At 42.6% G+C, this 16,503-nt stretch overlaps 1 protein-coding gene across 2 annotated transcripts; it reads right to left on the bottom strand.

The window, feature by feature from the left end:
• Positions 1 to 15,822, bottom strand: LOC118562583 (activin receptor type-2A-like). 2 transcript variants are annotated; one of them, XM_036135021.1, is made up of 12 exons: positions 15,079 to 15,822; positions 11,780 to 12,008; positions 10,316 to 10,431; positions 9,438 to 9,583; positions 7,465 to 7,488; positions 7,114 to 7,257; positions 6,855 to 6,998; positions 5,426 to 5,559; positions 4,530 to 4,644; positions 4,178 to 4,316; positions 856 to 986; positions 1 to 771 (listed from the first exon to the last, which is right to left on the bottom strand). In XM_036135021.1, the coding sequence occupies exons 1-12, from the start codon at positions 15,134 to 15,136 to the stop codon at positions 577 to 579; spliced, it is 1,575 nt and encodes a 524-aa protein (XP_035990914.1). In that variant the 5' UTR covers positions 15,137 to 15,822; the 3' UTR covers positions 1 to 576. The 2 variants fall into 2 exon arrangements, with proteins under 2 accessions (XP_035990914.1, XP_035990915.1); XM_036135022.1 differs by lacking the exon at positions 7,465 to 7,488 and having other exon boundaries at positions 15,079 to 15,821.
• Between the last annotated feature and the right edge of the window lie 681 nt (positions 15,823 to 16,503).

The raw sequence follows: 16,503 nt of genomic DNA, 5'->3' as shown, positions 1-16,503 counted from the left end.
TGACTTTTTAAAAACTGTATTTTTATTGTTTTACAAACACTGGAGACGTTTGGATTGTTTTGTCACAGACTCGGTGGATTGTATTAAAACTATAAAATAAAGTCAGCTGTGTTCTGCAGAACAGACGCTGATTATTTTCACAGATCATCAATAAATAATTTAGTTCGTAAAACACCTGAAGACATCCTGAGACGCTGGTCCTGAAAAAACCCTTAAAGTCAGTTCTTGAACTGAGCAGCAGACGTCCGACAGGAATATGAAGGTTCCTGAAGTTTGGGTTCCTCCGGGTTCCTGTAGATGAGGAAAACTTGTCTGCAGGTGGGTTCACAGAAAACGTCTTCAGCAGCGAGACGCTCTGCTTCCAGGGCAATAATTCACCTGGACGACACCTTTATTCCACTTATTTCACCACCGGTTAGCGTTAGCCCAACATTTAATACCCCTCAGGGTATCTGACCGGACCAGGAACTGCTTCAAACCTGGAGCAGGTCTCGGTTTCCCTCTGACATCCGTCAGGCCCTCCACCACCACCATCATCACCCACAAGTCTTTTACTCTGTAGTGCCATGCTCCTCATCAGAGGCCGGACTCCTTCGGGGGGTAGTCCGTGTTGGTTACCATGGTAACGACCGTGACGAGGTCCTCGGGAGCAGTGGCGTTGGTCTGCCGCTGCATGTGCGCCACACGCTCCTCCACGCAGCCGGCAGACAGGCGGGCCTCGGCCTCGTGGTCCCAGAGCTCCTCGATGGTCTCACAGAGCACAGCCAGACCCTGCAGGGAGACAAACACGCTCAGCAGCCGAACCAGCTAGAGTATGTCACAGTGGTGCATGCTGGGTACCGTAGTGTGACTCACCGCGTGTTTCCGCCAGCACTCCCTCAGGGTCGGCCTCAGCTTCTTGTTGACCACCACCTCCTGCATGTCCTCCAGCGACGGATGCTGGCCCACCTCCTCCTCAAACGGCAGCGTGTACTCGTCCACGGGAGCTGGACAGGGAGCAGAACCACGGCACCGTTACCGGGACAGAACCGGGACAGGGCAACATACTACATAACCTGCTTACAGAATTATTTCCCATCAGCCCCACAACAGGTCCTACCGAACGCTTTGAGAGCCTGAAGTCTGCTCATCTGGTCTGAAACTGTTCCTCTCATTCTGAACTCAGGTTAGTCAGAACCACTAATGTTCTAAGTCTGATATGGTTAAATAACCAGTCATATAAAGGAAACCCGTTATGGGCTCAGACTAGAGATGATTTATTCACAGTATTCTCCTTTTTTCTGTGTTAAGTGTGAATATTTAATCTTTTTTTTTTACCAGAGTATGGCAAATCATCTATAATTGTGCTACAATTGCTCTGGTAATTTTTTTTTTTTTACTTTTATTTTGGCCTTTTCAATAAAGCTCATTCTCTGTTATTCTAGAACTAACTTTAGATTAGATTAGATTGTTCTCATCTCTAACCCCCAGTGGGTCGAGGCAGATGAGCGTTCACACTGAGCCTGGTTCTGGTTCTGCTGGAGGTTTTCCTCCCTGTTAAAGGGGAGTTTTCCTCTCCACTGTCGCCTCATGCATGCTCAGTATGAGGGATTGCTGCAAAGCCATCAACAATGCAGACGACTGTCCACTGTGGCTCTACGCTCTTTCAGGAGGAAGACTTGATGCAATCTGCTGGGTTTCCTTAGAGAGGAAACTTTCTGATCCAATCTGTATAATTTGATTGAATTTGACTTTGGAAAGTGCCTTGAGATGACATGTATCATGAATTGGCGCTATATAAATAAAACTGAATTGAATTGTTGTTCATTACTATAAATTGTGTGTAACTTTGTCTTTGCCACTGTCACCCCCAGATTTCTCCACTGTGGGACAATGGAGGAATTTCTTATCTTCTGCATCTCTACAGTCCACATCAGGGATCACCTAGAAGCACCAGGTAGCCACTGAGGATCACATGTGGCGCCCATGAGTCTGTTCTAAAAACAGCACAACCCGCCAGTGAGCTTCATCTAAAACTTTAATTTATTCTGTTCCTCTACCCGTTTAGTCACAAACGGCATTTATAAACATTTATATAGATTTAAAGGGGAAGTCCGGTCAACAAGGAAAAATCAGGGTATCATTAGCTATAACTAAAACTAATACGTTTGTGGTTATTTAATGAACTTATCTTTAATCAATAAGAAAATAAAAACATAAATTGTCGTCTGAATCACTGTGTATGGGGGCTGACATTACTGCCCATATTTGGGCAGTAAGGGGCGTTTGACATCACATCCTGGGGCGTGGAAAAGCGGAAGCAGCGACAGCATTTCTCTCCGCTTTCCATGCAAAGTCAATAGGAGCCGTTCTACATAGCTGCGATCATCAATAATTATTTCGGATTTCCAGAGGACTTCACCACTGACATTCCCAAGAGCTTTTGCTGAAGCAACAATGCTCACGTGCATGGCCATCGGATGTTCCAACACAACTGGTAAAAGTGGAAAAAACATTGCTTATTTCAACTTCCCGATTCATGAGCCACCAGGCTCGTTGCTGGATTGCCAACTTGAACAGAGCGGATTTGCCATCTAACTTCTGGCCAGAGAGAAAACACGTCATATGCAGTGACCATTTTGAAGAAGAATGTTTTGAACATGACATGAGAGCGAGGATTTTCAGTAAGTTATTTTTTATTTTAGAATTTTTTATTTAGAATTTGCGGGGATGGTCACCGAGCAAAGGGGCGGAGGGATACCACATGTGATGTGGTATCCCTCCGCCCCAGCATGTGCTGGAACGCTCTTATATTTTAATATTTATACAATAATGACCACCTGCCCTATTTACTAGAGGGAAAATATATAACTTAAGTCACTTCAGCGCGATCTCTCCTCCACTGTGTGTGTGGTTGTGTGTGTGGTTGTGTGCGCTCCGCTGCAGCGCCGGAAAAGCCGTGCTGCGGCGGAGCGCACACACACACACACACACACACACACACACACACACACGCACACACACACACGCGTGTATACATATATACTGTAGGACCCGACTGAGTTTGCACTGGAAATAGGTACGCTGGATTCCGTCAAAAGTCCGGTTTCTGTCAAGAAACTCTTCTAAAAAAAATCCATATTGCTATCAGATGATGATAGCTCCACGGAACTCTCATCACTCTGTCACTAAGTACTTCATCACTCTCTGCTTCGTACAGAGCACCAGTCGTCGCCATGTTGGAAAATAGTGCGCCGTGACAAACAGAGCGTTGAAACTTGCTCAACTGCGGGTCCGCCGAGTGACGTCAAAAAATGGGAGTTGACAGTACTATTCTTGACCAAGATGGTTTCCTCCACATAAACATGATTAAATGAAAATTATTCATAATTAAAAAAACGTATAATTTTTTGCACAGTATGTAGTAGTTTTATATTTAAAGTACTTTCAGCAGTTTGAATTCTGATTTTGACCGGACTTCTCCTTTAAAAACAACAATATCGATAACAAAGCATGAAAAATATGTTTATTTTACACTCAACAAAAATATAAAACACAAGACTTTTGGTTTTTCTCCCATTTTTATGAGATGAACTCAAAGATCTAAACTTTTTTCACATACACAATATCACCATTTCCCTCAAATATTGTTCAGAAAAAAGTGGCTTTTTATTGTGGGCAGTCTAAGGCACACCTGTGCACTAAGCATGGTGTCTTATTAGCATTGATATGGCCACCTGTGAGGTGGGATGGATTATCTCAGCAAAGGAGAAGTGCTCATTATCACAGATTTAGACTGGTTCGTGAACAATATTTGAGGGAAATGGTGATATTGTGTATGTGAAAAAAGTTTTACATCTTTGAGTTCATCTCAAAAAAATGGGATCAAAACCAAACGTGTTGCATTTATATTTTTGTTGAGTGTACATAAAGTTAAGGTGAGCTCTGACTCTTCTATTTCAAAGCTCTTCGTATGACGCAGCACCAATTAAGTAGCTCTCAGTTTCCAAAAGGTTGGTGACCCCTGCTCTACTTAACAGGCTGCGGCTCTTAAAGGTCCAGGCTGAAAGCATACCTTAGTGTGATTTAGTCTGTTTGGTTCTGATGGAGGCTGGTTCTAATAACCGAACCGTTAAACTCTTAAACTCCTGTCCGGTTTAAACGCTGCAGCCCAACCAGTCTGGTGGTGTTTGGTTACCGTCAGCAGCCTTGCAGCGCGAGGCGAGCTCCCACAGCACCAGGCCCACGGCGTACATGTCTATCCTCAGAAAAACGTCTCTCTGGAGATTGATGGCCCCTTCCAGGACCTCAGGGGCCATGTAGCGCCGGGTCCCCACCTGAAACAGCAACAGTGAACATCAGAGATCGTAAAAGACACAAAAGTTTTTTTTTGTTTTAATAGAACTGAAGAAAGTGATCCTGAACAGCTTTGAAGAGGAGCTCAAGTATCACAGAGACCAACACTTTGAATAGTTAATACTGTAATCTTTATACCTGCAGGTTCTGATCATTACAGATTATAAATTCAGAACGTTCTCTGGAGGACTTACGTGTCTATGCGCCGCCACCAAAGGTTTTCCAGTCTCAAATCTCAGAGCGAGGCCAAAGTCAGCGAGGCAAGCCGTCAGGTCAGACTTCAGGAGGATGTTCTTAGTCTTAATGTCCCTGCGAGAACAAGAAGACTGAAAACGGCTGTCTTCCGTGGGTTGACCCATGTGTCTGGATTAGGGCTGAACAATTAATCGCATTTTCAATATAATCGCAATTTAAAAAAAAACGCAATTTCCAAATCGCAGAGTCTGCAATTTTTGGCTATGTAACAATTAGGGAATTAGACACGTCCATTAGGTGTTGGTAAAATGTTTAAAGTGGGTTTGCCTCCACGTGGAAGGGAAGAGATAGTTGCAGCAGTGAGATAATCTAATTTTATTACTTGTTTTAGAGTTTATATAATCATACATAGCATTAAGTTCTGGTCAATCAGTTTAATACATAGACTTGCTTGTTGGTTGCACTTTATGTTCAACAAGGATTGATGTCCAAATCAACTAAAAGCTGTTCTCTTGAATAATATTCTGATCAATAGAAACATTAAAAGTTCTTGTTTTGAATAGTCCTTGTTTACAAACATCTTTATTTAGAGACCATTTTTGTTGCTTGTGGTTAACGCAGAGAAAAGTCAAAATTGCAATTTTGGTTGAAATATATTGTAGGCAGAACGCAATCATTACTGCTCTGAGTTTAGATGCTGCGGGTCTTTTAGCACCTAATCTGCACAGCGAGGAAACAAAATGATTTGTTGTTTGTATATGTTTAAAAAGACATGATAAATTAAACTGGGAAAAAAAAAATAATTGCATTAAATCGCAATATTAAGAAAAAAAATCGCAATTAGATTATTTTCCAAAATCGTTCAGCCCTAGTCTGGATGTTACACCCTACCTACCTGTGAGCAATGGAGGGTTTGTGTCCAGGTACGTCCGTATGCAGGTAGGCCAGACCCCGAGACATCGTCTGAGCGATGAGGCAAAGCTCAGACCAGGAGAGGATGTTGGCTTTCAGGTAGTCACAGACGGAGCCCTGAGGACAGAGGACGATCACATATGGTAACGGTAACAGGGATCTGTTGGATCTTTTTGCTAAAGCATGACATAAATACGTTGTACGTGAAAGTTTGTCACTTTTACAGCAGGTAAGAGACAAAACATCCAACTAGGTCTTTACATCAAGACCACTTCCATATTCTGTAGGTCAGCATTGTTAATGCTGCAGTTCCCTGATTGTCCAGAAGATGGGAGTGTTGTTTGCTTTTTGCGGTTTGCTGCAAGCTATCAACTAAATAATTGGATCTTAAATAGAACTTGAAAACAAAAATTCACTATATTTTGTTTGTATCTTAGTGAGAGTTATTCATTCATCAGGATACTGAGATGAATCTGAGATTCAATAGAAGTTTGTGTCACACTGATAAAGTGAGCAAATTTAGGAAAAAAAACATACATTAATCATACAACTGTGGACATTTTGCTGTTTGCAATCGTTTTTACTAATTTGTGCTGTGAAAGCCGTGATGTCCCAAGCTAATTTATTGTATGTATGTATAATGGGCACTCTCCCATTGCTTTTGAAAAGCCCAGCGCGCGTTTCAATGCAAATTTAAACAAGGATTTTCAGATTCCCGGGGCTTTGGTTTCACGAATAAAAGGTCCTGGTCTTGGTTAGGACTTTTCAACAAGCCCAGGGATTGCTAAAGGTTGTGAGCAGTGAAGCAAGATCCTCCGTCAGCAGGAGTAAGGAGGTGAGTGTACAAATGTATTGATTTTATATCCTTAAATTGTCGCAAAAAGTAGTTTTAAGATGTTTTTAGGTAAGAAACTACAAATAAAAACTTCATCTATGAAGTCAGTTCATCAAGATTCCTTTATTTCAATAGCTTAAAAAAATTCAGAAAGCAGTCCCTTTAACTGGTATTACCAGATAACTAAAAAAAACAGATCATTGTAATGAACTTCATATGGGAAAAAAAACTCTAAATTGTCTTATTAAGTCAGAGTAAACACTCATTTTCATCCTCCAATCAGGCTTTGAAGCTGCACAAAATAAAGGCATAGTTGCTCTCTTGGCATTTATTCCTGTAGGAGAGACCCATTCAATATGGCGGCGACACATGATGCACTTAAGCACATAATGAGGTGTCTACGTATATAATCTCTATGATTTGCTTAACTTTGGCTGCACCTTCACTTGTTGCAGATGTGCCTACTTGGCTGTGGCTGGTATTCTAATTGCTGCAGTACCCTGTATCACCAGCAGGTGTCCACATTCTACACATTTGTTGCAGAACCCCAACCACCCAGCAGGGGGCATCGTTTTACCCTGTGATGGTACGCAGTAATGAGCCACAGCTCCAGCTCAGCGTTGCAGCCTCGTTTCTCGGCTCCGATGAACTGCAGCAGGTTTTCGTGCTTCATTCCACTCAGGCTGTAGATCTCATACTCCGTCTGCCACGACTGACGTTCCTGGACACACACAGGGACGGAAACTCAGAGTCAAAGACGAAGCTGCTCCAACCCAGACAACGTTAAAGCACAGCGTGTCTGGGAGGTAATGATAAGCCATCATTACTAGACTCACCTGGACGGGGAAGATCTTCACAGCAACATGTTCACTGAGCAGCTGAGCCTTCCACACACAGCCAAAGCGCCCCCTGGCTTTGACCTCCAGCAGCTGCACAGGCCTGTGACCCAAGACGGGGGAGGGGGGCATGGGACCAGGGTCCTAAAGGAAACATGGAAACCAGAAGATCTAGGTGAGTTGGGACCAATCAGATCGGAGTCATTTCCCCTGAATAACCGAGCTGGGCTTCATGCACCATCGTCCTCTGTGCAGCAGGTGGAGACATCAGTGCAAGACAAGGACAGGCAGCATGGCAGTGAGCAGCGTTTAAACACAGAGAGGAGGTGAGAGGGAGCCGACAGTTCTTACCTCCATCAGAATGTGGAAGACGTTCTGAGAGGCACAAACACAAAGAGGAGGTCACACAGTCAGAGTCGGCTTTTAATCATCGCTGGGGGCTCTGAGCTGCTGACTCTACCACCTCTGGTCACACAACCACCAGAAGCTCAGGACTGAGATCCCGTTCACACGGCAATCATCTAATTACAAGCTCTGTTAACCGAGCAGCAACAGAAACTTAAAAAATGGTGTAATTCCCACTCCGTGCCACTAGTGGTGCTATGTTCTTTGAAACTCACACTGTATTCCTAAAATCTGCTGCAACTATTAAACCTTTGAGATGGGAGAGTAAAGTTTTCCTACAGACAGGAGAAGAGGTTCCGCTGTTGTTTATTACGGTAACTTTGGAAAAATCTTTGCCCAACCGTGGGTAAGTCCAGAAGAGTCAACAGTACTCTGCTGCCTGCCATTTTTTCTTCTTCTGTGGTTTTTACATTTCTACCAACATGGCTCTTCAGCCGCATCTCGTGGAAACTAAAAAGTCACAATCTGGCAGCTCCATGGTGCGGAGAACTCAACTTTGTAAGTCAGCACCGAGTTCCCAGTTCAAGAGCCGACAATCATAAAAGATTTTACAAGTTTGAACTGAACCAAGAAGACCCAGTCGGTGCCAATAACAACAGTGTAGAGTGACAGGACTCCTGGAGCATCAAACAAAGTTATGATCAGGTGTTGAAAACAGCGTTTAACACGAGGAGGGAACCTGTCAAACGTTGGGTTTATTGGAGCAACGGGCGCCTGCAGCTTCGAGATTCTTCTCCTGAACCCAAAACCTGTTTGTTTACCATAAATTACCATAAAGGAGGATTGTGACTAATGCTTAAAAAGAAATCAGCACGCAGACCTTTTCAGAAGTGGAGATTAAACTTAGTTCTGTGGTTAATAAAATACATAATTTGAGCCAAAGATTATCTATGCTCAAAATATTTTACACTGCCAGGCCAAGAAAAGAGAAAAATGGTCAGACACTAATAATTCATTGGACCACCTTTACCTTTGATTACGGCACACATTCCCTGTGGCATTATTACAATAAGCTTCAGCAGTGTCACAAAATGTATTTCCACCCAGTGTTGCATTAATCTTTCACCAGGATCCTGCATTGATGATGGTAGAGTCTGCCTGCTGTGCAAAAACTTCTCCAGCGCATCCCAAAGATTCTCAATGGGGTTAAGGTCTGGACTCTGGAGGCCAATCCATGAGTGAAAATGATGTCTCCTGCTCCCTGAACCACTCTTTCACATTTCAAGCCTGATGAATCCTGGCATTGTCATCTTGGAATTTTGCCCGTACCCTCAGGGAAGAAAATATTTGCAATAATAATTCAACGCATTCAGGTAGTCAGCTGACCTCATTCTTTGAGCTGAACCTGGACCTGAGCAGCTGCAGCAACCCCAGATCATAGCGCTGCCCCCACAGGCTGGTACAGCAGACACCAGGCATGATGGGTAAATCACTTCCAGCAACATTTACCCTGAACACGACAGGTCCCCACTATCCTTCCAGTTTTTATGCGTTCTTAAACCAATTTTGGTCGTTTCTGCAACCTCCTCAGATGTTTTCTCTGCTTGATTCATGCCAATGACTTGACCCTTCTGAAACCGACAGACATATTTTCCCACCACCGCCGGATGTGTCGTTAAAATTGGTGTTTTAAGAAATGAGAAGTAACTTGGGGTTAAATAACTTTTTGCCGGCTGGAACATAATTGCCCATGCAGTAATTATCCAACGGGAGGCTTGTACCTATTTGCTTAGTTAAATTCAGGTGGCGACTTTATTTTTGGCGAGGCAGTGTACGTACAGGCTGTATAAAAAGACAGATCTGGAAGTAAAACAACGTTTCTACAGTCTACGATTCAGTGCGCTATAAGGACTTCCTCCGTCGGCTCCACAGGGTCCGAAGAAGAGATTATGGTCGGCCACGGCTGCAGGTGGACTCACCTGTGTGGGCAGCAGCACAGGTGGGTAGGGCCTCCTGTGCCGTCTGTACATCCAGAAGGAGAGCAGGACGGCTCCGCTGATGGTCACGATGGAAACCGTGGACCAGATCAGAGGCTTCAACGGCAGCTGGGGGGGGACGCTGGTCGCTGTGGAGAAGGAGGAGAACGGCTGTTAGACGTGAGCGGACGCACAGCTGGACTGGAACCCAAGAGACGGGACATAAGATGATTTAATCAGGGGAGATGATGTAGGGAGGTGAAAACCATGTCCTGTTGGTGTCTTAGGATGCTGGGATGATGATCGGCTGGCAGGACATAGTAGTGGTGATGACATTACTAGGGAATTAGGTCATAATCATGATGTCATCAAAGGAAAATTATGTTATTTCTTGCCATTGATATTTTTCATTAAAGACGAGCCTGAAAAGATCAATATTGCACCTCATGACGGCAACATTAGGACAGAAAATGTGGCCAAACGTGATTTAGTTTGGGTGGTGGCAACGTCATGGTTGGAGAATTACGTCGACGAGGTAATTTTAGGAAAAACGTTGATTTAACCACACCAGGCCAGAAGGTGGAGCAGAAACTAGAACCCCGGCAGGTTGTTCTCTCCTACATGGTGGTGCCTCTGGTCTGTGGTGTGACTGACAGTATTCAGACTGAGATGCTCAAAGGGAAAAATCTATGTGTTTTAGCTCTGCTTTTACATTTATTATTTCTTTAATCTCATTTTAGTCACACTTTATGTTTGAATAAAACAAGATTACGGATTAGTTCCTGTGCAGGTTCAGAGGAACTAGAACCAGTCTGCAGGTCTGATCAACACAGCTATCGTCAATCTGAGCCAGGCTAAAGACGGCAGCAGGTGTCTCTTACGCGTTGGCGGCGGCTCGCTGATCCTGGGTCTGTGGGAGAACTTCATGTTGCACAAACTGGCGTTGCAGCAACAGAAGAAGACTTCAGGAGCTTCAGCCATCTCCACACACTCACTCCTGGTGGAGGAAGGAGAACAAGGACACATCATCATCATCATCATCTTCAGCGTGTGAACACAGTGACCAGCTGATCAACCAGAGCAATAAGTTCTATCAGATTTTTTATTCACTTTGTGAATTCACTTTTAGACAAAATTTGTATTTTCTCCAAAAGAAATGTCTGTAATCCAGGATTCAATGCTTGCACCTGTTTACCAAACTGTGTTAATTCTGCCTTCCTGTAGTGTTAACAAAAGAGTCACAGCAAGTCATGTGATTTGTAATTGTGACTGACTAGCATAGTTAGCATTAGCATGGTTAGCAAAAAAACTAAATGAAGACATTTACTTTAAAAAAGTCAATAAGCCCTAATGTAATATCTTGTGTATTAATTATTCTAAATTAAAATTATTGAGATAAATATACCATCAATATATTTATTCTCAGAATCCTACTTTTGACTCTTCAATAGGAGATTAATTTCACTTTACTAATCTCTAACACAATCAATTAACTTATTATTTATCTCACTAATGAATTTCAATCATTAAGCAAAGAATGAAGAAAAAACAATTTGCTTTATTTTTTTTTAACTGATCTAGAATGTCGTGGGGAAGCTCATTATTAAATAATATTAACATGAAAATTGATGTTCTTTATAGAGTAACACTGACTAACAATATTAACAAGTGGTTTGACATATATACTAAAAATTACAACCTTACTCACACTTTCATTCTGCTTAGTTAAAAACATTCACACGAGCAAACAAATTAAAAGACAAAAAGTTCATTCATACAAGTAGAAATGATCTTTTTTGAAATCAAGAATTATAAATATAATAGTAGGGGGCATAGATTGCCTTAGACGGGGGCAGAGCAACGGCTTTATATACAGTTGAAGAAACAACACTAAATCAGGACTTTGGGATTTTGTTAAAGGAACTAAAGTTCCTGTTAGAATAGTGGGACGCAAAATTTAGTCTTTTGATACCGAATTTTCACAATTTTGAACTTGAAACCAGTTAAAGTTCCACAATTAATCAGTTCCAGCAGGAAAATGACCTGAAACATCCCGCTAAAGCCACCAGAGCGGTTTAAAGGGAATCACTGCAACGTGTTGGAATGGCCTAGTCAAAGTATAGACCTTAGAGTCTATACTTTGACTAGGTCCATTAGTTATTCTGACCAAAACCGGTTTAATGTCAGAACATCAGGAATGTGTGTGTGTGGCAGAACGAGCGCTAACACAGGCTGTGGAACGGCTCAGAACCAGTCCAAAGCTGTGTTCACGTAATGAACAACTCAGAACCAGAACCAGGGCCCGGCTCTGACTGATCCCACGCTGACAGGTAGTGTCTCCTCACCTGTTGTGGCAGCTGAGGTCGTTCAGCCAGCAGCCCTGCTGGACCACCCTAACCTCCCCAGAGACGTTGGTCCAGGTGGAGAAGCAGTGCAGCCGCTTGTCCTCCGCCCCGGAGCAGGTCTTCACCGTGGCGCCGCTCCCCGGACTCTCTGGATCCGACGGGCCGGACGAGGAGCCGCTGGCGGTGTAATAAACACATCTGTGGGCCTCTGAGCGGCCCAGGGCGGCACCTGAAAGAACAGAGGGGGTTCTGTCAGAACCAGCTCAGACTTAATCACAGGGGGGCAGAACCGGACTCAGGAGCTGAGATGTTTCCCACCGACACCTGCAGATGGAACCGGTTCTGAATGGTCTGAACTTCTGCTGCAGCCCGTTAATGATGAGCAAGAACCGATCGGAGCTCCTACAGAACCAGGTCTGGGTTAAGACCTTTATAATTAACATAAGTGCTACAAAAATGACTTAAAATAACCTGATATTTACCTTAAATCAAGGTTTTTGATTAGTTTGTCACCCAGACAACCGTCTCCAACACTTGTCTACAGTATATATTAATCTAGTAATATAGTTTTTATCCAGCTAATACTTGTTTTCTAGGTGTACACTTTCCCAGGGAGGAGTTAGTGGACAGACTAACCACAGATAATTTATTTCTTATTGACTAAACGTACAATTTTATACAAATGTTACAACTTGTGGTACAAACAGACCCCCACACACCCCTAAAACACAGATAAATCAGAGGAATTTACAATTTCCTCGACATTTTCTCTGTAAAACCTCAATATTCACAGTTAAGTCAGAGTTCTCTGTCCTTTATGCCCTTTGGAGAAGATACAACACTTTTTTCCCAGAATTATGGTTTCCTACATTTCTTTCCACTGTGAACTTGCTTTAAACGTGGAAGCAGGAGGTAAAGGCCAGAGGGAAGGAAGGAAGGACACAAAGAAGGAAGGAATGAGTAGTCTGTCCAGCTACTGCAGGAAAGAAAAATTCCTTATTTCCGTCTCAACAACAGGGTTTTATTCAGAAAGTTTTTTCTGGCCCCTGAAACTCTTAGTCTCTCACTTTTTTGTCTTCTAAAGCTAGTTTCTGTCGCATTAAACAAAAAAATTTTACGCATTAGGGCTGGACGATAACGGTATATATTGATCGATAGACGTATGGTTCAATATAAAAAACGGGGGTCAATAAAAAGTTCAATAAAAGAACATTCTAGCTCATCATGTAGGTTAATATACAGTCATTAATCCTCCCAACCAATCACAAACCCAGGAAAGCTCCATCAGAGAACACATTTTCTTTTTTCCTTTTTTAACACTTAAGTTACAGTTTTTGTAAAATGTTGGTTGAATAAAGGGTTGTGTGTGAATCCATTCATATAAAAAAAGGTAATTAAGAAACAACATAAAATGGCCAGGACTGGATGCACTTAAAACGTATATTTTGAATTGTTTTGATAATTATCGATATCGATCGATATGATTTCTATTTTATCGATATGCTTTTATCCTATGTCGTCCAGCCCTATTACACATTATACTACAGGCAGACAGCCTGTTTGCATTAAGGCTCCTGAATAATTAACATGTTTTTCAGTCCAGGTAGTTCTACACCACTGATATGCATTACATCCTGCAGACTAATTCATATCCTTAAACAATTTAGACTTTTCAGACATAAGAGCCGCATTTGGAAATTCGCTCACAAATGTAAACCTTTTTTTTTTTTAGTTTAACATGGTTTTAATGATAAAATAATCACTGCGTACTTTTAAGCGTTCTGATAAGTTACGTAAACTATTACTGCAGATTATCACAGAAATAATCACTAAATATTTCTTAATTTAGAATATTGTACCACGTGAACTATCAAAATGTGTAGTTTATTGCAGTGTTTTTTTTTTTCTCTAGAAAAGGTGTTTCTCTAAATCATATAATTTATGTTTATATACATTTGTTGGTATGTTGTCGATATAAGAATCCATTTTATCTGCCAAACTTCAGATTCTGACTTCAGATTTCAACACTGGCATTGTGTAAAAAACAACCAGACAAGCAGAACAGGAAGTATAATCTATAACAAAGTTATTTAACTTTTGACTTTATTCATAACATTTCTTTAATTTGTTCTTTAAAATATGGATAAGTAAATGACTACACTTTCAAATGAGCGATTAATCCATCATTTTAACAAATTATCATCTTTATAAACAATCTTAGTGTCTATGAAAAATATGTAAACTTAGATTTTGGTGGGCTTAATGGGTATGCTTATTGTTACCTAAAAATGATCCAATAATTCACTTTGGTTAAACCGATTAGTGTTTCACCAGAAAACTGGGGTTTATTATATTTTTGTTCTTCCACCAGCACAGAACCAGCGTGATGCCTGGTTACACAACAATATACGGACATACAGGCGTTTAGGCATTTGAAATTAGTAAGATGTGATCACGTCCTGTTTCTCAGAGCCGCAGCGACTTCCTGAGTGACGAGCCAACAGATAAGGAGAGGAGGGAGTGACCCCAGGAAATGGGATTCAGCCCAAAGTGCTGAATAAACTGCATTTTCTGGGGGAGGAACTGAAGGGACAAAGTTCCAGTAAAAGCCTTGAACCTTTACTGACACATAAACAGAGAATTTAAGGAGATTCTGGAGGAGCAAAGGTTAAACTTTTCTTCACTCCCAATCATCCTTTTCCCTGCTAATCTGAGGAACCGATGGAGAACCCGGCGGAGGGAGATGATCGGTTTAGATCAAAAACGTTCAGGCAGGAGAACCGGATTTTCAGTTCAGGTCATTATCAACCATCATGGTGGCGTTCTGTTATTGCCTGTTTGCACACGTCTCTCTCTCAGGAGCGTCAAACTGCACATCTCAGCAAACGGAGCCTTAAATCATTACACAAAAAGTGACTTATTTCCTCATTACGGTGATTCATGAAGGAGTGATCTGTCACGGCTCATATCAGCGGCTAAGGGACTGATATCAAAGCCCTCAGACTCTGACACAAACCTTTTATCGCCTAATTTACCTTCTTTATCTTTGCAGGATCTAATGTGAAATAAATAAAAATCAGCACACGTTGTTTATTGCAATAAAGAACCTTTGAATCAGAGATTGTTCCCGTATCGGAACCAGGTGTGAAGGTGCGAAATAACCCAAAATGTGGAGAAAAAGGATCAGAACCGCCCACCTCTGGTTCATTAAACAACATGTTGATGAGGAATGTTTTCCAGCTGTTACCGAACCGGAACCAGGTCTGATCACGTAACCGTCATACAGGTGTGCTTCTCACCTGAGCAGCAGCAGCAGACGAGGAGAACACTCAGAACCAGTCTGGCTTCTGGTCCCATCCTGAGTCCAAACGTTTAAGGCCCCAGTTGGGGGTTTTGAGAACCCGCTAACTTTTACACCGGTCCCGATGAACGGGAACCACACGTTCTGATCCAGGCAGCTGGTTCGGGGTTCCGATCCGTTCACCGGAACACGCCGACCCAAAGCTCTGCGTGGAGAGACAGCAGCCGTGTTTGGACCTGCAGAACCGTCCGGACCGTTGACTCGGAGAGTTCGGTCATCGCTGTGGGCAGCTGAGTTCGGTTCGGATCAGGGTATCCGAATCAAAACAGAGATCCAGGCGCACTGGCTGAGATTTATTCCGTCAGGAGTGGGTTCGGTTCTGGCTGAAAAAAAAAAGCCTCCTCTTTCACCTGGAGCCGTCCGGCACGAGCACCAAGCCACCATCCGGGTTCTGGTTACCTTAGTCCGGTTCTGATTGACTTGTGTTCGGTTACTTTATCTACCGGGGTTAGCTGCTACTGCTAGCTTAGCCCAGTGGACCGAACCAAAGACACAATCCTTCATTCTGTAGGTACTGGAACCGAGACCGGAACCGAGCCCGCTGAGGTTCCGATCCCGGATTTACAACGGGTAGATATCCAGGTTTAGTCGTTTTCGGTTCGATTCTCCCTGTCCGAACCAGCTGAGCATTGAGCAAAAAAAAATGGCTTCCGTGCAGAGATTAATGTTTTTAAGCTTGTCACAAAAATAGTGACTGACGAAACAAGCGGCCAATGACAAGACGGAAATCTTGTTCTCCGCCAATCAGCAGCGACTTGTGGACGCGAGTCGGCTGACGTAAGGGGAGAAGCCCCGCCCACTGCCAAGCTCTTTAAACCACACCGTGGACTGGCTTCGTGGTGGGAAATCTGAGGAAAACCGGGGGTATAGGCGGTTTTATCGGTCAAGATACAAACTATAGAAATTAACCATATGCAGCAGGGTCACACGCTGCTCCACGCGACTCGCATGTGTCAAGTTCACCAACAGGAACATACGGCCACTTCCGCTTTTTCAAAACAAAATGTCAAGAACACGGAAGTAACTCTGGTCGTTTACTGAGGCAGGTGTTAATTTACAGGTTTAACCAGCAGAAGTCAGTAAATCAGTTCCATTAATATGACTAAAACAGTTGTGCAAATTAAAAAAAAATAGATATTTCTCCTATTTTAGCTTTCCTTCATTGACTCCCTGTTAAATTAAGAGTACAATGTCAAAATTATCCTTCTCATACAAATCCCTTAATAATCAAGGGATTGGTGAAGAGAGGACCAGGCTTGAGATATGTGTTGTGAATTGGTGCTATATGAATAAAAATGAATTTACTTGATTAAGCTTCTGCCTTTTATCTCCACCAAGCACCCCCTTCATTGCACAGATGGTG

This window comes from Fundulus heteroclitus, unplaced genomic scaffold (assembly GCF_011125445.2).
Source record: "Fundulus heteroclitus isolate FHET01 unplaced genomic scaffold, MU-UCD_Fhet_4.1 scaffold_98, whole genome shotgun sequence".
In the NCBI taxonomy this organism is placed as follows: Eukaryota; Metazoa; Chordata; class Actinopteri; order Cyprinodontiformes; family Fundulidae; genus Fundulus; species Fundulus heteroclitus.
This window is presented reverse-complemented; position numbering and strand designations above follow the sequence as displayed.